Below are 23,342 nucleotides of genomic sequence, written 5' to 3' on the forward strand. Positions count from 1 at the left end.
TCACAAAAAGAAAGCAGGGAGAGGGGCAGAGGGGGATGTGGCGGGCAGGGGGCCCCTCACAGAGGGGAGACTGGAGCAGAACCCCCCTGGATTCCTGTCCCGGGAGGGGGACGCATGGAAGCTTGGGTGGGGCGGGGGTGGGGATGGTCCCCTGGCAAGCAGTACACACCCGCCTCTTCCAATCCCTCCAGTGCCCCTTCCTCCGCCTGGACCACCCTTGGGGCCCCCCATCTCCCCTAGCCCCTCACCTGTCCTTTCTCCAATGTCCCGAGTTTTTTTTTTTTTTTTTTTTTTTTTTATATAAAGCACAGATCTCATCAAGGCCCTTCCCCAGAGAAACACCATTCCCAGCACCCGAGCCTCCAGCCTGCACTTCAGGGCTCTCCTCCTGTGGACCATGGGGTGGGGGCCCCGTCTCCCCTCAGCCCTGCTTGAGGCATGTGTGCTGACGCTATGGTGTCCATGGCTTCCCCGGTTCCTCCCGCCTGGGAGAGGGAACCAGCCCCCATCTGTGATCTTCCTGCTCTCCACAAGCACCATCATTATGCACCACGCGTATGTGTGGGCCCCCTCACCGCAGCTGGACCCGCTGAGGGTCTCCCTCGGGGGCTCGGCCACGTGCTCACTGCACAGAGGCCGGCCGAGCGGCCACGACAAAGCGGGCCCGCCGTGGACCCAGGCCTGGGACGCCTGCTCCGAGCCCTCGCCCTCTCGGCCCTGCCGGGGAAGCTGCTCCCATTACCATCTTTCCACTCCCTGGTCACCGGGTTGATGATGCCGAAGAGCTCGTCACAGGTGACGGCCTTGGGGTCCAGGTCCACGGCGACCGGCTTCCTCTGCAGGTTCTCATAGGTCTTGTTCAGAGACTTGAGGACCTGCGCCGAGGCGGGGGCTGCTCAGTCAGGGCCACATCCCGCACCCAGACCCTGCGCTAGGGCCCTCGTGTGAGCTCCAAGGGCCCTTGAAGACCCACAGGCAGAATCCCTGCTCTGGGCCTGCTTTGCTCTGGCGACATGCAGGTGAGTTTGCGACCCCCAAACAACGTCCAGGAAGACGCTGAAACCCACAGGCCGGGAAGACACCCTGCGACTGTTCCCGTCTGTGCGCAGCGGAGGGCTACTTGTGCCCAGACCGGGTAAAATTCATACTAGTTCCCTGATAATAAAAGTAACGTGCTCGCCGAAGGAAAAATTAAAGGAAGGAAACTACCTGTAATTCTTCCCCCTGCAGAGAAAAGGGTTTCTGAGGACATCTGAGGATGTTTCCCATGGGTATATGTGTAGACATACATATACACATTCCTTTTTAGAGAACTGGTTCGTACAGTTTCTGCCTTTTAAAAATAACTTGCAGTGAGCGTCCCTCATGTTACATAGTCTTTGGAAATGATCTTTAATAATAGCATAATAGTCCATCCTGTGGGCGGCTAGCTGAATACTCGGTTGGTTTAGAATTTTCCGACGTTATAGGTATCAGTCACGTTGGCCGCCACCCTCTGCTTTCCACCGTGCCCCAGGCAATGGTAGGGGGCGGGGGACAGGAGGGTGGGGGGTTGGCTGCAGAGAGGCGGGGTGACTGATATCGAGGGGGAAGGAGCAGGAAGAGAGGAGGGCCTGGGAGAAGGGCCTCATCATGGGACCAGGGTCCGCTGGCCACTCCTCGCCGCCTCCTCCGCCCCCGGCTCCCCGTCACAGCTTCCTTCCCGGTCCCTGACACCCTTCCGCCCGGGGTTGCACTGGGCTGGGTCCCCAGGTGGGCATGTACCTGGGACTTGCCACTGCCCGCGTTCCCGATGACGAACACCGAGTGCCTGACTTGCAGCAGTTCCTCCAGCTGCACCACCTTCAGCACGAAGCTGTCCTCCGCCTGCAGCTTGAGCTCCACGATGCTCTGCTTGATGACCTGGGGCAGGCGTGTGGGAACGGGGCGCTGGGCCCGCCGTGCAGGGCGAGGGAGCCCCCTGCCCAGCGGAGAGATCAGAAGGGAACAGCGGCCCTGCCCACGGGGATGTTTACGTGCTCTGCCGTGGGTGCTACCAAGAACCCCGTGCGGGGAATGGGTTTGCCCAAAGCACCCTCCACTTCCTCTCCCGATGCCCCCAGAGTTGCAAGAGGGGCTGGAGAGGCAACCTGTAGCCTCAGGACGTTCCTCGGGGCAGAGGGAGCCGTGCGTGTGTGGCCATTGCCGGCTGGCAGACGTGACCACCACCCCAGTGTGGTACCTGCCACTTAGGCAGGTGACCGGCGTGACCCTGGCTGTACCCACCTTCTCAAAATTCAGGTCCCGTTTCCGAGGCACGTCCATGGCGGGGAAGAGGTCCCCGATGAGCCCCATGAACACGGGCAGGTCGTCGGTGACGATCTTGGGGATGTTGAAGTCCCTGAGCGCCCTCATCAGCACCTGGTCCTCTGCCCGGCTGGGGTCGCCCCTCTTCAGGGAGCCGGCCACCACCAGCACAGACTTGATGGCTCGCAGGCCCCAGTCATAATGATCCTGCGAGTGGAGGGCAGGGGCGGGCAGGGGCGGGCGGGCGTGAGCGCGCCGGCGGGGGCGCTGGGACCGAGGCCCGCCTGCCGCTGGGACGCGTGGAGGCTCCACCAGGCTGTCTGGGAGGCGTCCGGGCCACCTGCGTTTGTAACCCCTGCCGACCCCAGCTCTGCGGGCCCAGGACGTTGTCACGCACCTGCTTCGACAGCAGCTCTCTGCACAAGGTGTAGAGCGTGATGAACTTCCTGGCCAGAAGGCGGGCCTCCAGAAAGCCCTCAGACACCAGCATGATCTCGCATATCAGTTCAAAGTCGGGGACCACCATGGCGCAGGGCCTGAGGGGGTCAGCAGGGCCTGCCTTGGCTTCTCCCCCTCTTCCAACCATGCCCCCACCTGCCCCTTGTCACCTAGAGGCACACCTCACCTGCCAGGAGGAGCACAGCGTCACAGGCTGAGAGTCTAGGCGCGGAGCCGGGTTCCCAGGCCCCCACCCGCCGCTTGGCTCCGTTCCCCGCTTCGCTTGTTCCTCCTACACCCTGCACGGGGCGTCTCCAGGCCCTGCATCCCTTTACTCAACTCCTCTGAGAGTCACCTGAGACCTGTCCTCCCTCCCTGGCCGGTTGTGCCTGAAACGGGACCTCCACCCCACGTGTCAGAGGCCCTGGCGGGCTGGTCCCTCTCACTCGGGTCTTGTCTCCAGACTCCTCCTCTCCCACAGCCCCCTCTGGTCAGCCTCGCCCTCTGCCCTCCGCAGCACCCTCCTGGGCACTTCCTCATGCCATCCCCACCCACTACACACCTGAACAAGGCCTTTAAGTTCTCAGGCAGCTCTGTACGTCCGGCGTACCCGGGGTTCATGGTGATGAAGAGGCCAACAGTGGGGATGAGGCTTATCATCTCTCCCAGGAAATTAAACGTTTTTTTCTTGGCCCGAATTGCATCTTGGATACATTTTACCTAAACAGCGTGTACACAGACGCGTTCACGTGGGAATGACCACCTTCGACAGGCTGGACAGATCTTCGTTTGTGCTAAAGCGTATGGCTGTGAATTTGCAGAGGACCTTCCTGATTTTTCTTTTTTTAAATCAAACTTTAAACTTTGATACAATTGTAGATTGACATGCAGTTGTAAGAACGAACGTGGAGGGGATCCCATGGGCCCCTCCCAGGCGCCCAAGGGTGACCGTAGTGCAGCATCACCGCCAGGACAGCAACGTGGAGATGATGGGACATTTCCGTGACCTCAGGTGTTTGTCACCCTCTATAGCCACCCCAACCATTCTCCCACCCTGCCCTCCCCTGACCCCCTGCAACCACTCATCTGCTCCCGTTTCTGTGATTCTGTCTTTCGTGAACGTTAGTAAGCGGGATGGTACAGTGTGTCATCTGAGACGGGCTTTGGTCACTCAGTGAGACGCCCTGGGGATTCCTCCAGGTTGTGGTTGTTCCTTGATATTACTGAGTGGCGTTCCACCCCCTAGCCGTTCTGTGTGTCCCGTTCCTGCTCGGGCAGTGTGACCCGTGGGAGGGCTGATGGGTAGCCATCCCCACATCAGAAAGTCAGCTCCAGGTGAAATCTGAATTCAGGGACCATTAGCTGCCTTTGACCCTCGGTGGTGCTGAGCAGCTGCAAACCTCCAAGCCACCACTGGAGGGCGCCCTGCAGCCACAGTTTAAGCCCTGACCTACGAGCCTGGGGCTCTGGAGCAAAGCTCATGCCTAGTTGTCCAGGACTTTCCTCCCAGACTGGTCTGCAGCGTGCGGCTCACAAGCCAGCAGGGCAGGGGCTGGCGGTGGGACCCCTCCCCTCCACATGGAGCCTCTCCTAATGTTCCATTCCAGTTCCTGCTCCTCCATCTGAGTCAACAGAGCTCTACGTAATTATCCTGGGGTCTGTGCACTGACTTTGGGGGCGGGGGTCCCCAAGGCAGCCGTCAGCATTGCCCATGGGTCCAGGGGGCACTGGCTGCCCTCGTCCTCTCTTTGCCGTACTGACCTCCAGCCCCAGGGCTTGGGGATAGTTCCATGTCTATGCCGAGGTGGGGAAACAACAGTGGAGGAGGCCAGCTACCTGCACTCACCCCTAATCCTGCCAGCAGACCCATTCTACAGATTAGAAGATGAAGGCACAGAGAGTTCAGATGAAGGCACAGAGAGTTCAAGTAAAGCCCAGAACTAGGCAGTCCTGCACTCTGTCATGGGTGTTCCCAAAATACTCGGGCTCATTTCTTCCTTCTCTCCCTCCCAGCACCCTTGTCTAACTGATAAACTCCTAGACATCCTTCAATGCCCAGCTCCATTGGTAATTGAGACAAAGCCCTCTGTCCTGGTCCCCTAGGCAAAACTGATTATCCCCTCGTCTGTATTCGGTTACATATGTGCCACTGCGTCTGATCCTTACTGTTTTCCTTCTGTGTGCCCCATCAGACTGTGGGCCCCTGAAGGACAGCGCTGGGGTCCCGCTCACCTTTGTGCCACACCCCCAACTCAGTGAGGCTGACCTGACCCCACAGGAAAGCTGACGAGCCCCAAGCTGGCAGGGCAGTGAGTTCCCGTACGTGACCCAGAGACCACGCGGGCCCTACCTGTACGGCGATCACAGACAAGACCTCCACGGAGATTCGATTAAACTCATCGAAGCAGCCCCAGGCTCCGGTCTGGGCCAGGCCCTTGTAGATATTGCCACAGGACTAGAAAGGGTGAGATGGGAGAAGCACGCGTGGAGAGCCCTGCCGGGAGCCCCTACCTGCCCCATCAGCCCCCTGGCCGAGGGTCAGGCTTGGGAACTTTGGGGCCCTCAGAAGGCTAGAGGCAGGATGTTCACTCCCTGGGAGGGTTAATACTGCCCCGGGGCCAGGTGCCAGGAAGAGCCCAGACACTCCCTGGCATGGGGGCTTTGCCTGGGCTCAGATAAGCGAGTTTGTGTAAAGTTCAGCCCTTGCATTTTCCACTAGCACACAAGAGAGGGGGCTTCCCTCTAAGGTAGGGGGACGGACGGCAGGCCCCAGCTGGATAATCAGGATGATTCTTCAACGTTTATATACAGGATTCCTTCTGGGAGGATCCAGCTTCAGATTTCACTTATCTAAAACCCAGGAGGCCGGTGTGGGCTGTGGCCTTGAGAGTCAGACGGGGCAGCTGTCCCCACCCTCAACCTCAAGATGGGGTCCCCTGGACTGTGGGGCTCTGATGGGGGTGGGGCAGGGAGGTCCCCTGCAGGCCTTAGCTCCTGATCTCAGTGTCCCCCCGCCCCCCAGGGGCTGCTCTGACCTGACCTCCATGGTCACCTGTCTTCTGGGCCCTTTGAGAACTGTGGCTGTCCTGCAAAGTCTCCAGTGACCGCTAGGACCCAGCCCGTACCCTATACCCGCCCCTCATGCTACCCCGCCCCGCAAGCCCTCAAAGGTGCTCACTCTGTCTGGTGCCCCCAGTTGCCGGGGACAAGCTTGGAATGTAGGTTGGGAGGGGTTACCTCCCCGGGGGGAGGCAGGACGTTTGGGGCTGGTTGTGCCCACCCTGAGAGCCTCTACCAGACACGCTGGTCATGCTGCGGAGGCCCAGCCTCCCAGGAGGGCCAAGGCCGCCAGTGGGGGCACCACTCCTCAGCCTGTCCGTCTGGTGGACGCCGTCAGCAGACTGGGGAGCTGGTGCCTCCTGCCTGGGTCCGGCCTGCGGTGCCCACACATCTAGAGCTCACTTGGGGCGTGGAGGCTGTGCCTTCTGAGGGGGGGGCCCTGGGTGGTCCTCCCTGGGGCCGTCAGGCCCCCCCGGGCCTGGGCTGCGTACCTTGTAGTCCATCTGTTCGGAGCAGTTGAAGACGTAGACCATGGTGCCCAGGGCTCTGCCCAGGTCCTTGGTCGTCTCCGTCTTGCCAGTCCCGGCGGGGCCAGCGGGGGCTCCGCCCATGATCAGGTGGAGGGACTGGGTCAAGGTTACGTAGCATCTGCAAAGGACCTCCGATCACCTCGCGGCGGCAACCCCACAGCCGCCCACTTCCTTTCACTGTGGTTCAGTGACACCCCCCGAGCCCCAAGGAGGCACCAAAGGGAGCCGGTGGGAAGCACTTGTGACGTCACCAAAGAGCAGACACCGTCTTGCAGGGGCAGATGCCACATGGGGGCTGTACCCAGCAGGGCGTCAGAGGAGGAGGGCACTGCCTAATGTAAGAGTCACATCACAGGCACTGATGGTTCGCTCTGAGCTGCTGCTGGTCTGAGTGCTTTTTGCTGTTAAATGACTCGCTTGACCCTCAACGAGCTGCTGAGGATTTATAAAATAACGTCCCCACTTCGCGGGTCCTCAGAGAGGCTGAGCAACGCCCCCAAAGCCGTACAGCCAGTGTCGGAGGGAGGGAATAAGACCATGGCCCCCGGGTCTGGCTGCCTGGCCGGTAGCAGGACTGAATCTGACCCAAATGCCCGGACCCGTCAGCCTCAGCAGGGCACGTTCGGGTCTGACGGCGCAAGGACTCACGGGGACGAGCCCAGAGAACAGTGTGCGTTGCTCAGGGCCAGGCAGGAAGGCGGCCGGTGCGTCCTCACCTGTCGGTGAGCGGGGTGATGACGAGCCGTGGGGTGTTGCCCAGGTACTCGTACGAGTACTGGATCTGGGCATCGCAGATGTTGGCAAAGCAGTGCTTCTTCTCCTCATCCCAGCGGTGCCGCAGCTGGGACTGCCAGGTGAAGGCCTGGGAGCTCTCCACCTGCGGGAGGAGCAGGCCGGTTTGCCTCCTGGTGGTCCCTGACCCCGGGGGAGCTCTCCGTCCTCCTGCTCCTCCCGTGGTGCCCACGTCAAGCCTAACTCCGTGTGCCACTGAGTCTCGCTGAACCATGGGCGCCCCTGATTGGGCTGCTTGTCCAATCGCTTACCAGGGGTGAGACTAAGGGATGAAGGAGGGGGTAGCCTCTGCCCGGAGCAGTGTCACCCACCTCCCTCAACCCAGGATGAAGCAGCGATAACTGGGACGGAGGCGTGGGCTGGAGTCCCAGGCACCAGACCCCAGCAGGGTTCCCGGCCCTTCCCGGTGCCCGTGCCTTGGCGGTGATCATCTTGGCGACCACATCCCGGGCGTGGACGTCAATGGTACAGATGGTCATGATCTTCATCCTGTCCCCGGCGTTGAGGTTTCCCACAAGCAGGCTGATGAGTGCATTCAGCTGACTGATCTGCAGGAGTGAAGGCACCTCGGCTGGGACACCGGTCGCGGGGCAGACTCCGGGCTGGGCGGGTGCCCCACGGTCGGGTAGGGAGGACCTCCGTGCTCTTGTTCACAACAACAAAACACAGAAAGAAGCTCTCGCTATCCCCCGACTGGGGGTGGGGTACGCTGGGGAACAGGCCCCCCCATGGAATATCAAGGAGCCACTAAAAATGGTGTAGAAGAAGATCTGATGCCGTGAAAGCCGGTGGACATTATGTAAAACCAGGATTTTAAAGCTGTGTGGACAGTTTATATATTTTTGCCTAGGAATCGATTATATGCACACAAAGAGATTAGAATGTTAGATAAGAATTTGTTGACGGGGTTATATATGGGTTGTGGGGTTTTTGGTTGCTTTCGCTTTTATTTTTTAAATTATCTTTAGTTTCTAAATTTCTAAGCAAGAATCTTTTAAAAAGTTAAATCAAAAGAGAGAATTAAAGTCATGTACTTCTAAAGCGGTTACTCTTGGGCAGAAGGATGTTGGGGGGATGCCAGTATTTGGTTGCTTTTGACCCACAGAAATCGCAGTGGCACAAGGGGGCACCTCAGAGCAAGAAGCTTTGGATGGACATGGGATGGGGGCACACACCTGTTTCTTGTTGTAATCTTTGATGGCGTTTTCGTAGCCTTCCTCCAGCCTGGCAAACGCCAGGCCCACCTCGGTTGTCCACCAGATCTGGGTGCACGAGAGCGCAATCTGAAAACAGAGCAGCCCCCGGCCCCCCGCCAACGTGAGCATCGTTCTCAGTGTGACAGAAGAGTTCACATCAGTAAGGTGGCTGTTCTCCGCCCACTGCGGCTAACCCAGGACAGGTGAGCTCCGTCCACCCAGCCTCAGACCTGGGCGGGGTAGTCAAAGATCCACTGCTCCCTTGGCTTCTCCTCGTAGGTCACCACGGCTTCCGGGATCTCGTGGCGGAGGGTGGCGCACATCCTGTCCAACACCCGGTTCAGCCAGACCTCCACCTGGGGACGGAGCCACAGGGACCAGAGAGTGGTGAGCACAGCTCATTCCGATGGCTTGCTTTGTCATTTAAAAATTAAATTACCATTTGTCACCAGCTTGAATGGTAATGACCAGCTTGAAAAATGTGGTCAGCAAGCCCAGCTGTACCCGCAAAACTAGTTGCATTGGGCATTTGTGTGCATTAACTGTTTCTACACAGAGAAGGGAGGGGAAACCAGAGAAAAATCAAGAGGAGAAGATAGTCTCTGTCTGACCCTATGGAGTGGTGCTGACGTGCAGAGGCGCGGGGCCTGTCCCCCCAGCCCCGCTGCCCCGTGCCCCTTACTAGTGGAGCCCCCACTAGCTCCCCAAGTGCATCATCTCAGGGTCTTAGATCGTCACGTGGACAAACTTGCTGACGAGCCTTGTGTGTATCTTAAAATACAAAACTTCAACTAACTGCAACCGGGGAGGGGGGGAATACCCAAATGAGGTAATTGGGTTGGTTTTTCTTTTAAACTACGACAGTGCAGGCAGAGCTCCCGTAGTTCGTGGTTACATCTGTAAGCAGTTACGTGTGGGAAGCATCTGAACAAACTGAGGACTGGATCCTGTCACCGGCCTGCCAGCCCCATCTGGCCAGGTTCTCCGAATTCAAGTTGTGGGAGCTCGGGTTTTCTTGCATGAGATTTTTACCCCCCTAGCTGACTTACCTCTGAATTACATTTTTGCTTAGGCTAATGTCAAGGTCGATTCTGAGGCTTGATCAATACTTGGGCAAAGAGATTGGGGGAGGTGGGGTGTGGAGGGCAGCCAGGAAGCTTGCTGTCAGCAGAAGAGAGCAGCCTCCTGGGGTGGGGGGGAGAGCTGGAAAGGGGGCCGGGCTGCCCAAGGCAAAGGGACCCCCTCTGCTAAATCAAAGCAGTAAAGCCCCTTACGCTAAGCAGGGATGAGAAGTGGGTGGTCCAGGTGTCTGTGGCCCCCTTCAAAGCGGGGGGCGGGGTGCCTCCAACCCTAACCCCTTGGCATTAATAACAATAAATAAAATACTAAAGACTCAATGGCATTAATAAACCTTTTCTCCCCCTCCCTCCCCTCCTTTCTCTTCCTGTTTTTTCTCACAATGCACCTCATACTGTGTAGGTAAGGCTGTGCTGGAAATTCTATAGAGAAGCCCCTTAAGCATTTGTTCTGAGAGGCAGAGGGAAGAGAACAGAGGGGTGGTCACAGGCTTCTGGGGACAGCCTGTCTGAGGCCGTGTGGCCCTGTACACGCCGCACTGTCGTCCTGGGTTGGGGCGGGGGCGTCCATCCGCACACGCACGCACCTGCCCCGAGAGGTCACACTCCCGGTCAAAGGCCACGTACTCGTCCTCCTTGCTGTACATGCCCAGGCCAAACCTGAGCGGCTTCCCGTTGGCATCGAGGTGGAATTTCAGTTTACACAGGCTGTCGAAGAGCTTGGACAGGTGGCGGCTCACCTGGATTGGGCAGGGGCGGGGGGGGGGTGCGGATCACTGGATTTTGCAGCCAAGGGGTTCAAGGGGGGGGAGACACGCAGCCTGGGTCTTCCTCGGGTGGTTTTAAGCATTTTTTTTTTTTTTTTGGCTTATACGCATCCCCCCACCCCACCCCCTGCCTCTGGGATGTTGACTGAACGCACTTAGCCAACAAATGGCAAAAACTGCTCTCAGGCGGAACCTTCCGAATGTCTGTTCCTGAAGATTTCTTTTCCTTGAGAAGGTTCTGTCCCGGGCATGGGACCCGCGTCCCTAGGTCAGACGCTCAGAACCTAAATTGTGGGCCATCCTGTGGCTACCTTCTTGTGCGTCTGGAACTTCATGATTAGAATAAGATACAGTCACATCCCTTCGCTGGGGTAGCTAACCCTCCTCTCTTTTAGAAGAGGAACCTCAAGGGACCTTTTCTTCCTGGCGCCTGGGATTTATTAGGATGAGCGGGCGTGTCTCTCAGAAACGGGCATCTCACCCATTTTCCAGAGGACGCGGATGAGGCTCGGGGAGGCAAGGGCAGGGTCTGAGACCAGTCCCAGGTCTTTCTGTCATGGCCCAGCCCCTGGGTGGTTTCAGGTGTGGATGACCTCGTGGAGGTGCCACAGGGACACCTGTGGACACTCCTCCAACATCCCAGGGCCACCCGGACATGGAGCCAAGCAGGGACCCGCCTGGAGCCCGGAGGCCGCGCCTGAGGTCGGCCTCTCTTCACAGTGCCAGGGGCCCACCTACCTCCACGGGGTCATTTCCGTTGGAGAGAATGTCCAGGAGGTCGGCTGAGGAGACAAAGTAGAACCTTGGGAAAGCCAGTCTTTTTGTCTCTAAATATTCGGCCAAGGCCTTTTCACACACGGCCAACCTTGGGGGAGGAAACAAGGCTGCTGAGTCCTGCTCGACGGAGGGTCTTTTCCAGCCCATCCTTCCACGCGCTGGACGGACAGCCCCGGAGACGCCCAGGCTGTTCACAGCCCCAGTTTGATTCAAATCTTCCACACTTGTTCTCTGCCAGCCCCTGACCTGGTGGGTGCCCCCAGGTATGATGGGGTACAGTTTAATCTCTGCAGTCATTGCTTCTCCTGAGGCTGAAGGCCCGCTCTGTGGCCGGCGTGGCAGGATGTGGCCTGGGAGCTCGCACTCTGAGGAAGGGGATGTATTAACCCACAACCTGGGGCTCTCTCCGTCCTGGCCAGCAAGGGGCGCACGGCTCGGGTTTCTGCCACAGTGAAGCCCCTCGCCTGGACAGTGTGGGACCCACCTCTTCTTCAGGTTCTCAAGTTTGTCATAGAGACCAGGTTTGTTGGTGGCTTCGGCCACGTTGGGCGTTTTCACCGCCTCCTCCATCAAGGCCTGGGAAGAGAAAGGGACCGCCACGGCATCAGGAGCCCCGTTTCCTCCCACGGAGCCATTTCCGAAAGTGCCCAGGCAGGAGCGAGAGAGCTGTGCTCACCTTGAACTCCTGGTCGATGTCGTCGAAGCGTTTGGAGTCCTCCGGCAGCTGGGCGCGGATGTCTTCGGAACCAATGAAGATGCTCTCCAGGTGGCTCCAGGCTCTCTGGACCTCGAACCAGATGGAGATGACCGAGTCCGCTGTGGACAGCTTCTGCTGCCAGCTCGTCACCTCCTTCAGGAAGTGGGACAGGTACTTGGACATCATCAGGTTCTGCAGCTGCACCTGGTTGTCCTCCAGCGTCTCCACCAGCACCTCATCCGACTTGAGCATCACGGTGCCTGTCCGCGGGTGCCGCTCGTGCTCAAACTCCATGGTGGACCAGGTACTATCTAGGGCTTTCAGCACCTTTTGGGGGAACAGAAATCGGGTCAGCAAGTGTCTGGCATGAGGGGCTTGAAAAGGACCCAGAGTTTCCTAGAACATGGAAGGAACCCCTTCAGAAAGGAAGGGCTTTTCAGAAAGCCCAAATGTTCATGCCAATGTTATTTACAATGGCCAACAGATGGAAACAACCCAAATGTCCCTCAGTGGATGAACAGATCAACAAAATGTGGTGTAGTCATATAATGAAATACTATTTGGCCATACAAAAGAATGACGCACGGGCACATGCTACAACATGAAGGCAACTTGAAAACATGCTTAGTGAAAGAAGCCAGACACAAAAGCCCACATATTATGTGTTTCCATTTATATGAAATGTCCAGAAAAGGCAAACCTATAGAAACAGAAAGTGGGTTAGTGGTTGCTTAGAGCTGGGGTGGGGGGCATGAGAAGATGGGGGGGGTCATAGCTAAAGCGTCTGGGTTTCATTGCTTTTTGAGGAGATGAAAATGTTCTAAAATTGACTAATTCTAATATGTGATGGTTGCACATATCTGTAAATATGCTAAAAGCCATTGAATTGTACACTTTAAATGGGTGAATGGTATGGTATGGATTTATAGCTCAATAAGGTTGTTAAAAAAAGAAAGCCAAAATGTGACAATTCAAACTCAAAAAACAGGTGAGGAGAGAGGTCTGAATTGCAAAGGAGTCATCCAGAGTTTCCGTGTGTCCTGGAACTGCCCCAGGTACTGGCTGATGGCCAGCCCTCCTGCCCCCGTCCCCACTTCAGCTTCTCAGAAAGCAGAGGCAGGATGGACCACAAATGAGGGTGCTTCGTAGGAGAGGAGGGTTCAGTAGGGTTAGGCAGGTGGTTCGGGTTCAGCACCATCCCCTACAAAACGCACTTTGCTGTCAACAAAGGATACCTTTTCCATGCCAGACTCTTTCACAGCCTTGTCTACGATGTTTCGGACCTCATCCTCGTATTTATGTAGGTTCAGCTGGAGTAAATCCGCCAGGGTGGTCTCATCTGACATTTCAAATTTCACCTACGGGAAAAAAAGTAGGCACATTCCACATAAGGTCACATGTTCTCCAGTTGAGGGACAGCTTTGTCCTTCATGGAGAGGCAGGCGAGGGAGGAACCCAGGCCATGGCGGGGGCAGTTGGAAGCTCCGTGACTTGGGCAGTCACTTCTCTAGGCCTCGCCTCTCCTCCCTGTAAAACTGGTAACAGCAGAGTCCACTGATAGGGGATTGAATAGTGTCCCCCCCAAATTCATGTCCACCTGGACCTCAGAATGTGACCTTATTTGGAAATAGAGTCTTTGCAGCTGTTAAGGATCTTGAGATGAAATCGTCCTGGATCAACTGCATGGAACCTAAATCCGATGACAGGTGTTTTCATCAGAGAAAGGGGAGGGAGATTTGAAATGCAGAAGAGGCCACGTGACCACTGAGGCAGGGATTGGAGGGATGCGGCCACGAGCCAAGGATCGCCTGGGGCCGCCGGAAGCCCGAAGCCGGAAGAGGCCGGGAAGGGCCCTCGCCTAGACTGCCAGAGGGATCACGGTCCTGCCGACACCTTGATTTCAGGTTTTTGGTCTCCAGAGCCAGGGAAGAGTACACTTCTGTGGTTTTAAGCCCCCCCACGGTGTGGGACTTTGTTACAGCAGTCGCAGGACCTGATCCACCACCTCAAGAAGCTGCCGTGTTAGTAACAGGTGTGGCCAAGTCACAGGTACTATTACTCCAGGAACAATAGCAGGTATTTTCATGGTGTCACCCAGTCCTCAAATCCTTCTTGCTGTCACATAGACAGACATTTCCAGGCCCTAATTCCAAGCCTGCCGCGGAAACTGGTTTAACCAAGTGACGGAATCGAGTGTCTCTCAATCATGGTTGGGAAAATACCTGCCCGGGTCTCAACAGTCCTCGGTGATGCCCAATTCCTGGGACGTTTTAGTTGCTTGTTGATCACCGCCCGGGGGTCTCTCCCAGGCCCTGGAGGGGGTACACGAGCCTGCTGGCCAGTGGTCTCAGTACTCAGGATAACCCTTCTGCTTGCCTGCTTCTCCCCGCCAAGGCCCAGGCCACATCCCGTGTGCTCCTGAAGCCGTTCCAGCTCTTCCCTCGCCGTGGAGGTGACTGCCTCCTCTGTGCTCCTAGAACCACCCCTGAGCATCCCATTCGGCGTCCCGAACACCGTGGCCCACGCTGTTCTTTCTTCCTTTGCTTCCCTGAGAGCAGGGCCCGTGTTCTGTCTCTCTGCATCCTTGGCATCTACGTGGGGCCTCTGCAGAGTAGCCGTTCCACAGAGTTTTGTTCAATGTTTGCTGACGGTGGGGATGTTCCTATTTGCCTTCTGTGAGTGTCAAGGCCAGTGACCCCCACCCCCACTGGGGAATATCCCTGGGAAAATTTGGGTGCTAGGACTCTGTGCTCCTGTGGCACATGGGGGACCCGGGAAGCTATTCCTCCTCCCCAAACTTCCTGAGCCCCAGGGACATTCACCGTACAACCAGAACTGGCTGCATAATTTGCGGGGCCTGGTGCAAATGAAAATGATGGGGTCCCCTGTTAAAAAATTATGAAGGACTTCAACATGGTGACAGCAGAGCATCCAACCCGGAGCGGGGCCCCTCTGAGAGCAGAGCCCGAGCATGCTCAAAGCCGGCTTTATCAGCACCAGCCCCGCCCATCCGGTAGCGAGTTCCCAAGGAGCAGCGCCCTCCTCCCCCGAGGCGCGGTACCTGGGTGGCCTGCATGAGCTGCTGCCAGTGGCGGTTCCGGATGGCGGGGTTCTGCAGCTCACTCACGGCGCGCAGGGACGTGACCATGTTCTTCACGGTGTCGTCCAGCCCCACGAAGGCATCCCAGCCCTTCATCTCCTTGTCCAGCGACCTCACGTCCTTGGCGAACTTCTTACAGTCTAGGTCCATCTGCTCGACATTGATGTTCTTCCACTTGGTGGTCTTCCAGTCATCGATGCTGGTGTTGACCTGAGATGGAAATTCTCACTCTCACTCCTCTACTGGGGACAGTTCAGGAAGGCACCTGTGCCACCTTCCTGCCATTGCTCTCAGGGAGCAAAATCCAAGGAGTCTTGAGAACTAATGACCGAGCTTGGTAAAGTGGGTGGATACAAGGGGAAAAAAAACACAACAACCCAGTTCTATCATGAAAGATTCAACTTAAAAGTCAGCAGTTAAGAGATAGTTTGGCAAAACGTGGGTCTTGTCACTGCTCACCAGGATCTAGTTCTGTCCCACTTCTTGGTGCAGCCATGTAAGCTGCCTCGACCAATGGAATGTGGGTGATGCCCGACACTTGGGGGCAGAAGTGTTGGCTTGCCAACGCCTGACCCACAGTTCCCTCTGTCTGCCTTGGCAATGGTGGATGCATGCATTGAGCTGCCCAAGGGTTGCTTGCAACTGGAGTGTGGGCTTTGCGAGAATGAGAAATACATGTCAGTGGTTAACTACACACAGTTTTTTTTTTTTAGGGCTGTCTGTCACTGCAGAGTAACCTAGCTTATACTGACTGATTAAAAACACCAGAAGAAATTTCACTCACGACAGGATGAAACAAGACACAGGCACTACTGGGGGACAACCCTACCAAGAGAGGAGACAGAACCCTGTGAAGCCACAGTCTTTAATTAAGGGTAGGCTGAGAACAGCTGTGAAGCTGGACGGGCCGGTCCTGGAGGGGGTCAGAGGTTGCTGAGACAGGCCTGGGGTGGAAGGACGCGGTCTTGACAGACATCCGTGTCAGATAAAGACAGACAATTGGGGTGTTTACAAGAGATTTACCTTGCAGATCCCAAGACTCGAAACCTTAATCCCCACAGGAATTGATGGCCCTTTCTGGTGGGTTTAAGCTGCTCTGTATCCTGTTATCATAAAATTGTCCTGGCTAGTTTGTTTTGGAGAATTTTTCTTGCAACACCCTGACCAGAAATGTTTATTGTTATCTCCTGGGAAAAGTAACCTGTATTCTTGGGTCTGCGCTAAGTGTTGTTTATCGAGGGAAAGTGCAGCACCCTGATCTGACTTCACCGACTGTTCAGTAATGTCGTTCATGCACAAGAGACTTGAATTCTGTGAATTGCAAAAAAAATAAAGCATCGAGAGGCATCGATGGGTTCTCTCTCTTTGTGGGTGGTTGTGAGGTAGCCTGGGGCTCCAAAGATTTTTTTCCCCCTCTCTGTGAGAAATAGGTAGATTCAGCATGGTCAGGATGAAGACATTCACAGCATTTTACTATGATGTAATAAAAAAAAAATAAGATAACTGACAAGACAGAGCCTGCTCCTGGGTGGGGACAGTGAATATGGCTGTCAAGAGGGGAATTCTCCCCGGATTAGCTCATGGAGTAGATTTAACTCTAGCTACGCTCGTAAGAGTTTTCTTTTGGAGGGAGGAGGATTTGTCAGAGACTCTGAAGTTCGTTCAAGAGCACAAGAGAGAAGAGCTAACACAGACTCAGAGAACGAACTTATGGTCACCAGGGGGAAAGAGGGGGGAGGGATAGATTGGGAGTTTGGGATTGACAGGTACACACTGCTGTATTTAAAATGGATATGTGTAGGGACTTCCCTGGTGGCGCAGTGGTTAAGAATCTGCCTGCCAATGCAGGGAACATGAGTTCGAGCCCTGATCAGGGAAGATCCCAAATGCCGCGGAGCAACTAAGCCCATGCGCCACAACTACTGAGCCTGCGCTCTAGAGCCGGAGAGGCACAACTACTGAGCCCAAGTGCCACAAATACTGAAGCCTGCATGCCTAGAGCCCGTGCTCCGCAATGAGAGAAGCCACCGCAATGAGAAGCCCGTGCACTGTAACAAAGAGTAGCCCCCGCTCTCCGCAACTAGAGAAAGCCCGCGTGCAGCAACGAAGACCCAACGTAGCCAAAAATAAATAAATAAATATATTAACAAAACAAATAAAATGGATACGTGTATATGTATGGCTGAGTCGCTTTGCTGTGTATCTGAAACTATCACAACATTGTTAATCGGCTATACTCCCATATAAAATAAAAAGTTTAAAAAAAACCTAAATTGTATATGGAATAAATACTTTAATTTCTCTAAAAAAAAAAAAAAAAAAAGATAACCAGGGACTTCCCTGGCAGTCCAGTGGTTAGGACTCTGTGCTTCCACTACAGGGGGCACGGGTTCGATCCCTGGTCGGGGAACTAAGATCCTGCATGCCTCGCGGCATGGCCAAAAAAAAAAAAAAAAAAAAAAAAATTAACCCATTATCTATTAAAAAAAAAAAAAAAAAGACAACCAACAAGGAGCTACTGTCTAGCACAGGGAACTCCTCTCAATACTCTGTGGTAAATGGGAAAAGAATGTGAAAAAGAATAGATACACGTATGTGTATAACTGAACCACTTTGCTGTACACCTGAAACTAACACAACACTGTTGATTGACTATACTCCAACACAAAATAAAATGAAATAAAAAATAAAAAGAGAGAAGAGCTAAAATATCTTTGGAAATAGAGGAGCCAAGAGGTGAGACTGTGGGGAACTAACACGTGCACATACGCTGCGGACACACAGCCTAGATACCAGGAGGAGTGAGGCTTCCTACTCTTCTTTTTGCCCCCATCAACCATCGAAGGCGGCTGTTACGGAAGGATAACGGGAGTGCCCCCTCTTGGTGCTGGGATGCTGCCCATGGAGCCCCCCCCAGTCCCGCCCCCTGAGGCTTGGCGCCCCCCTCACCATGGTGATCATGTCCCAGAGCTCCTTCAGCTGGCGGACCTCTTTGTGACAAGCCTTGAGCTGCCTGTGGTCTGGGACTGTGACCTCGAACAGGCTCCCGGATTTGCACAGAGCCTCCATGACGCCCTCCATGGCCGTGATGCTCTTTTGTTGCTGGGGGCACGCAGAAGCCGGTGAACAGGGTGCCGGCACCCGGTGGAGCCTTCCCCGTCTTCCCCGCCACGTCCCCGTGAAGCCCAGAGCCATCAGTACGCTGCACTCCAACGCCACGCACACAGGGTGGCGGCAAACTTGCCAGCTGGGAGAGCAGCGGCCTCTCCGCCCACCCCCAGCTTCTCCTCTGATGGGAGGGTGGCTCATCTCGGTGAGCTCAGGTGTGAGGACTGACTCTTAATGGACGTTGCATGAACGCCAGACTTCCTCCTGACATTTTCTGACTTCCCAGAATCTCCCCCATTCTCTCACTGTATATATTTGTATTGTATTAAAATGTATATAAGTAATGCTTGATTGCTTTGAAAACTAGAAAAATCTAGATAAGCAATGAGGAGGAAAAGAAGATTCGTCCTGAGCCACACGACTAAGTGCGGGCAGCTGCGAAAGCTTTGGTGTGGAGCGTGTACCACGCTCGACTGGGTACACAGGGGGGTCCCGAGTGTTTGCACCCTGCCTTGCGGGCCTCTCTCACCAGGGACGTGGTTCCTAAACAGACTTGACAGGGGAGCTCTTCAAAGAACCTAGCCTGCGTCCATGGCTAAGTGTCCGGGGGGCTCGAAGGAGAGAATGGTGGCGTCTATGCTGTGGATTGGGGGCGTGACTGAGAGAATGCCCATGGAGAAAGGGCAGGATCTTGGCCTCTGGGAAGGTTGGGATTCGAGGCTGAGCAGGGGAAAGAGCAGAGGCTTGGGGGAGGGAAACTGTGGGGTGGCCCTAAAGGACATCTTGGGGTTCCCTTGCGCTCACACCTGTGGTACTGCAGAGTGTGGTCAAGGTGTGGGCTGGGGCCCGGGCACAATGGGGGCTGAGCACTGTGCCGGGAGCATTGCCGTGCCCCCCCTGTGCTCCTGGTGGCCCCCCAGGCCCCATGCACCCCAAACGCCCCTGCCAGGTGGAAGTCAATGGGGCTTGAGCCTGAATGGGCTGCCAGGTCCGGGGCCATGGAGCTTGCACGTTGGACACTGACCATGAACTTGGGCAGTGGGAACCAGGGGACACAGGTGAGGCTTGGCCACCGGCTGCACGTGGCGAGTCAGGGAGAAGAAGGCGCCAGGGAGCAGGGTGAGTGCAAAGCCCGAGGGGACAGCAAACTGCTGAACGTGGGGACCTCGGAGGGGGAGGGGGCTGAGCCGCAGGGTGGGTTTGTGAGGCTCGTAGGATATTCAGATGTGCATGCACACGCACAAACACACACATGTGCACGGCCCCGAGCCCAGTCCCATCAAAGCCGTGTTTCTGGGCTCATGAGAATGACAGCTTGAGGAAGGATGAGAAAGTGTCAGGGTCCCCAGAGTTACTACGCCATCTCCTCCTTGAGCAAAAGTACCTTACTGAGTGACTTGTAGGGGTTGGGGTCGCTGAAGCTGAATGGGGCTTCTTGCCTGAACTTCTCTCTGAACTCGTGCTGCTTGAGCTGCAGGAGGACCACATGGAAACCATCAGGCTCCCGCCCCAGGGCCCAGCTGCGGTGCATGCTGCGCCCCGCCCCGCCCCCTGAGGCCGTGGTACCTCGAACTGCTGGCACTTCCGTCGCAGGATGCTGACCTCGTTGGCCTGCAGGGGTGCCACGTTCTGCTTCACCTGGATGGCCAGCTTCTTGGTGTTTGTCCACTGCTCCGGCAGTTCCTACACAGGCAAAGGCCAAGGACCACTCCTTTTCCTGCTCTTTTTAAAATTTTCTACTGTGAAATGATTACAGACTCAGGGGGAGTTGCAAAAACAGCACAGAGAGTCCTGTGTGCCTGCGCCCAGCCTCCGCTGGTGCTGGCATCTCACAAAGCGGAGGCTCGATACCCAAACCGGCATCTGACACTGGGGCGTTTCCGTTAGCAGGTGAGGGAACTTGTTGGTTTTCACCCCGTGTTTTAAGCTGAATCCATGTGTGCGTGTGTTGTGTGCATGCACGCACGTGTGTGTGTGTGTGTGTGAGTGCATGTGTCGTGGGCGTGTGCAGTCCTAGGCAATTTTATCTCATGTATAGATTCCGTAACCCCCGCCGCGATCCACATACCTCGCTCTCCATCACCGTGAGGGAACTGTCTTGTGTTACCTCCTTGTACCTGCACCCAGCACCGCCCCCCGCCCCAACCTGGGCAGCCACTAACCTGTCCTCCGTTTCTACGATTTTGTCATGGCAAGAACGGCTTTAGCAATCAGACGAATTTTTGTATTTTCCAAGTTCTCCACACTTGGGCAAATATTGTACTTATTATAAAATATTTTAAAGAAAAAAATCCCAGCCCCCAAATTCTTTACCCACAAATAGACATTGTTTCACATTCTTCTACGATTAACTAACAGTCTCTGTTGGCAGCGACACACCTCAAATGTTTGTCAGAATTTTTATCTCACCACTCGCCCTGTCCATGGCCCTGGAGCCCCTGGGGCCCGGCCACAAACGCTTCGAATCCTGGTCCTTAGCTGAGCCCCGGGCGTGGCAGCTAGGGCAAAACACAACGTGCTCTAAAGCAGGGCCTGGGCAGCACGAGACCGCCGTGGAGGTCACCGCGGCCACCGACCACAAGCCTGTCACCCCTGTGCTGTGGGGTCTCGGGCATTGGCTGGAGTCAGTGCCTCCCGGCAGGGGGAGTCAGGCCTGTTTGACCAGTCTCAGAGCCAGGGCAGAGAAGGGGGTGGGCAGCCGGGTCTGGGGGGAGACAAACTGCAGGGGGGTGGCTGGGCCGTGGCTTCAGGACCCAACTTCTGCCCTGCCATCGCCCCAGCCCAGCTGCACATACAGCTGCTCTGACACCGACAGCTGACGCTCTGCGAATTAGCTGTAAAGCACTGGGCTTTTGGAAGTCCCCTTCAGCCTCCCTGCTGTGGCCCACCTGTCCCATGTGGGGACGGAGCCGGCTGCGGGCCTTCCGGGTTGGGGGATTCCCAGAGCAGCTGCCCCATTGCCCTACTGGGGCGCCAGCCCTGGCCTCACCCGGTCAGGTCTCTGCTGACCCCATTCTCGGTCCACCATCCCTCGTGCCCAGGCTCCTGCTGCGCTCAGGAGGAGGTGTGGGACTTGAAGGCACTTTTTATCCATTGAAACTCCAATCAAATGGAAGAGCTACTGCTCCCCCACTTCTGGAGGCCACCTCACTGTCCCCTCATCTCCAGAGAGCCCTGTCCTCCCACCCTGCCACTCCATGGGGACCCCATGTCTAGAAGAGGAGGTCTAGCCTGCAGGCTCTGGGTCACAAGAGCCCGCCCTCCTCCGGCCCTGCCCGCAGCTCCAGCTCCCACAGCGGGGGCCCCCCAGGCCCGTTTACCTGCAGCTTCACGTGCGTCTCCTCGGGCATCTCCTCCCCGTAGGACTTGAGCAGCTCGATGGTCTGCTTCAGGGGCTCAAACATGTTGTCGGTGGCCGTCTGCCTCTCCTTGACCTTCATCAGATGCCCCATCACCTCCACGAGGCCGTCATAATCCCGCTCCTTGAGAGGCTTCATCAAGCCCGCCCTGGAGACTTTCATGAAGGCTTCTAGGTCCGCGAGGCTGGTGGGCGAGAGGCCGCCTGTGATGGGCGCCTGCCCAGCACCCCCTGCCTCACCGGCTCGACTGGTCGGCGAGTCCCGCATGGAGCCACGTCTCAGGGCAGCCTTTGCTGGGCCTCCCGGGCAGAAGAGCTGGATTACACGCTCTCCTGGCTCCGTGCCCCTCCCGGCCCCAACCCCACCTGTAACTGCACAGGTACCACCCGCACGTTTCACGCCAGGCTTCCCTGTCCGACTCAGGGCTCCTGAAGGATTCCTTGGCATCTGTTGCCCAGACATGGTAAGTGCTCAGTAAAGAAGCAATGACCGAGGGACCAGGGCCTCCACGCCCTGCCAGGTGACACCTTCCTGCTGGGACCCACCCTCTGTGGGGCTGCTGGCCTCTGAGCCTGACCTTCACCTCCACACCCACCCGGTCTGGGGGAGGAGGTGTCCAACCGACACTTCATAGAAGGCCGCCTGCAGGTGCCCCTCGCACATGGCTCTCTGGGGCATGATCAATGTCAGGCCAGCGGTCCCGGTGCCCACCTGTTGACCACGTGGTTGCTCAGGTGCCGCTTGATCATGAGGCTCCAGCGCTTGATGGTGTTGAGGAGGGCCTGCTTGAAGGGGCGGCAGTCACACTGCAGCCAGCCGTTGAACACCTTGGTGTTCTCGCACTTGGACACCTCCTCATACAGCTTCTCATAGGAGTTGATCTGGAAGACACAACCCCGTTCACCTGTCGGGCTGCCGGGACCAGGGGTTGGGGCCAGCACAGCACGTGTGTGTGGGGGAGGCCCTTACGATGCACTAGTTTCCTTCTCCCAGCACCCCCGGGGTCCCCTGCGGCCCAGCAGTCTATCCCCGACACGGGACAGCCTGTCAAAAAGGGACGTCATCAAGCAAGGCCAGCAGGGCTTCTGAAAAGAGCAGGCCGAAAGTTTCAAGGGGTGAATGGGGTCCCAGGCGCCCACGGGGCATCCCTTAACTCTCTATGCTGTTGCACGTCCTTGGGGCTCTCAAGCTCCACCAGCCAGCTGTCCCCCCACCCCATGTGCATCTCCCCTGTGGCTGGGTCATCCTCACTGAGCTTCAGGAAAAGAGGTGAAGTTTTGTAAATTCGCTATGTTTTCTCATGTTCTATATCCTGGTTTTTTTGGCCGCACTGCACGTCTTGCGGGATCGTAGTTCCCTGACCAGAGATCGAACCCAGGCTATGGCAGTGAAAGCGCTGAGTCCTAACCACCAGACTGCCAGGGAATTCCCATCATGCTCTATATTACTGATGCTCTGGCACTGGGGGCCTCGCTGACCCTGGATGGACTGCCCCTGCCCCCTGGCTGGCTAAGTCCTGGAGATGGCAGACAACCCCCCAGGACCACACCTTTCATATGCAAACAACCGACCAGAGCTCACACCCCAACCACCTCCTCTATGGGGCTCTCACACTCCAGGCCACTGTCCACCTGCCCTAATCACCCCAGGGCCAGATTCCTGACAACCCGGGACAGCCAATATGCCCCTGAATCACTGGAATGATTCAAACTAGCCCATCCTAAGCCTGCTTGCCCCGCCTTGCCCATTCTTTCCCATGAAGACCACAGTTCAGGCTCTCAGCCATGCTTTCCCCTCATTCCCTCGGCCTCCTGCCCGACACTGGTGCCTCCCCGCATGGCCCTACGTGGCCCTGCATGGCATGGAGTGCCCCCCTCCTCTTGGGAGCCGTGAGTCACAACCTCTCTTTTCACAGCAGGCGTCTGTGGATCTGTTGGTCTCTCCATACTTGAATTATAATAAAACTTACATTTAAAAAATGTTCACCCTGGACTTCCATGGTGGCGTAGTGGTTAAGAATCCACGTGCCAATTCAGAGGACATAGGTTCGATCTCTGGTCCGGAAGAGCCCACATGCCGTGGAGCAACTAAGCCCGTGCACCACAGCTACTGAGCCTGTGCTCTAGAGCCCACCAGCCACAACTACTGAGCTTGCG

The 23,342-nt window shown here is 56.4% G+C and overlaps 1 protein-coding gene across 1 annotated transcript in view; it reads right to left on the reverse strand.

Annotated features, from left to right (window-relative positions):
• DNAH17 (dynein axonemal heavy chain 17) overlaps window positions 1–23,342 on the reverse strand; it is a 116,840-nt gene that overhangs the window by 60,412 nt on the left and 33,086 nt on the right. The window contains exons 20-41 of the mRNA XM_036836416.1: window positions 21,898–22,067; window positions 21,148–21,370; window positions 19,394–19,510; window positions 19,212–19,298; window positions 17,669–17,821; window positions 14,681–14,929; window positions 12,855–12,977; window positions 11,599–11,946; window positions 11,407–11,498; window positions 10,884–11,010; window positions 9,966–10,118; window positions 8,533–8,658; window positions 8,282–8,389; window positions 7,523–7,654; window positions 7,031–7,191; window positions 6,276–6,432; window positions 5,075–5,179; window positions 3,287–3,444; window positions 2,684–2,822; window positions 2,266–2,493; window positions 1,765–1,902; window positions 743–875 (exon numbers count right to left, since the gene is read on the reverse strand). Coding sequence (XP_036692311.1) covers window positions 743–875; window positions 1,765–1,902; window positions 2,266–2,493; window positions 2,684–2,822; window positions 3,287–3,444; window positions 5,075–5,179; window positions 6,276–6,432; window positions 7,031–7,191; window positions 7,523–7,654; window positions 8,282–8,389; window positions 8,533–8,658; window positions 9,966–10,118; window positions 10,884–11,010; window positions 11,407–11,498; window positions 11,599–11,946; window positions 12,855–12,977; window positions 14,681–14,929; window positions 17,669–17,821; window positions 19,212–19,298; window positions 19,394–19,510; window positions 21,148–21,370; window positions 21,898–22,067 — 3,427 coding nt within the window. The remainder of the gene's footprint in view (window positions 1–742; window positions 876–1,764; window positions 1,903–2,265; window positions 2,494–2,683; window positions 2,823–3,286; window positions 3,445–5,074; window positions 5,180–6,275; window positions 6,433–7,030; window positions 7,192–7,522; window positions 7,655–8,281; window positions 8,390–8,532; window positions 8,659–9,965; window positions 10,119–10,883; window positions 11,011–11,406; window positions 11,499–11,598; window positions 11,947–12,854; window positions 12,978–14,680; window positions 14,930–17,668; window positions 17,822–19,211; window positions 19,299–19,393; window positions 19,511–21,147; window positions 21,371–21,897; window positions 22,068–23,342) is intronic.

Source organism: Balaenoptera musculus, chromosome 20 (genome assembly GCF_009873245.2).
Source record: "Balaenoptera musculus isolate JJ_BM4_2016_0621 chromosome 20, mBalMus1.pri.v3, whole genome shotgun sequence".
Taxonomy (NCBI): Eukaryota; Metazoa; Chordata; class Mammalia; order Artiodactyla; family Balaenopteridae; genus Balaenoptera; species Balaenoptera musculus.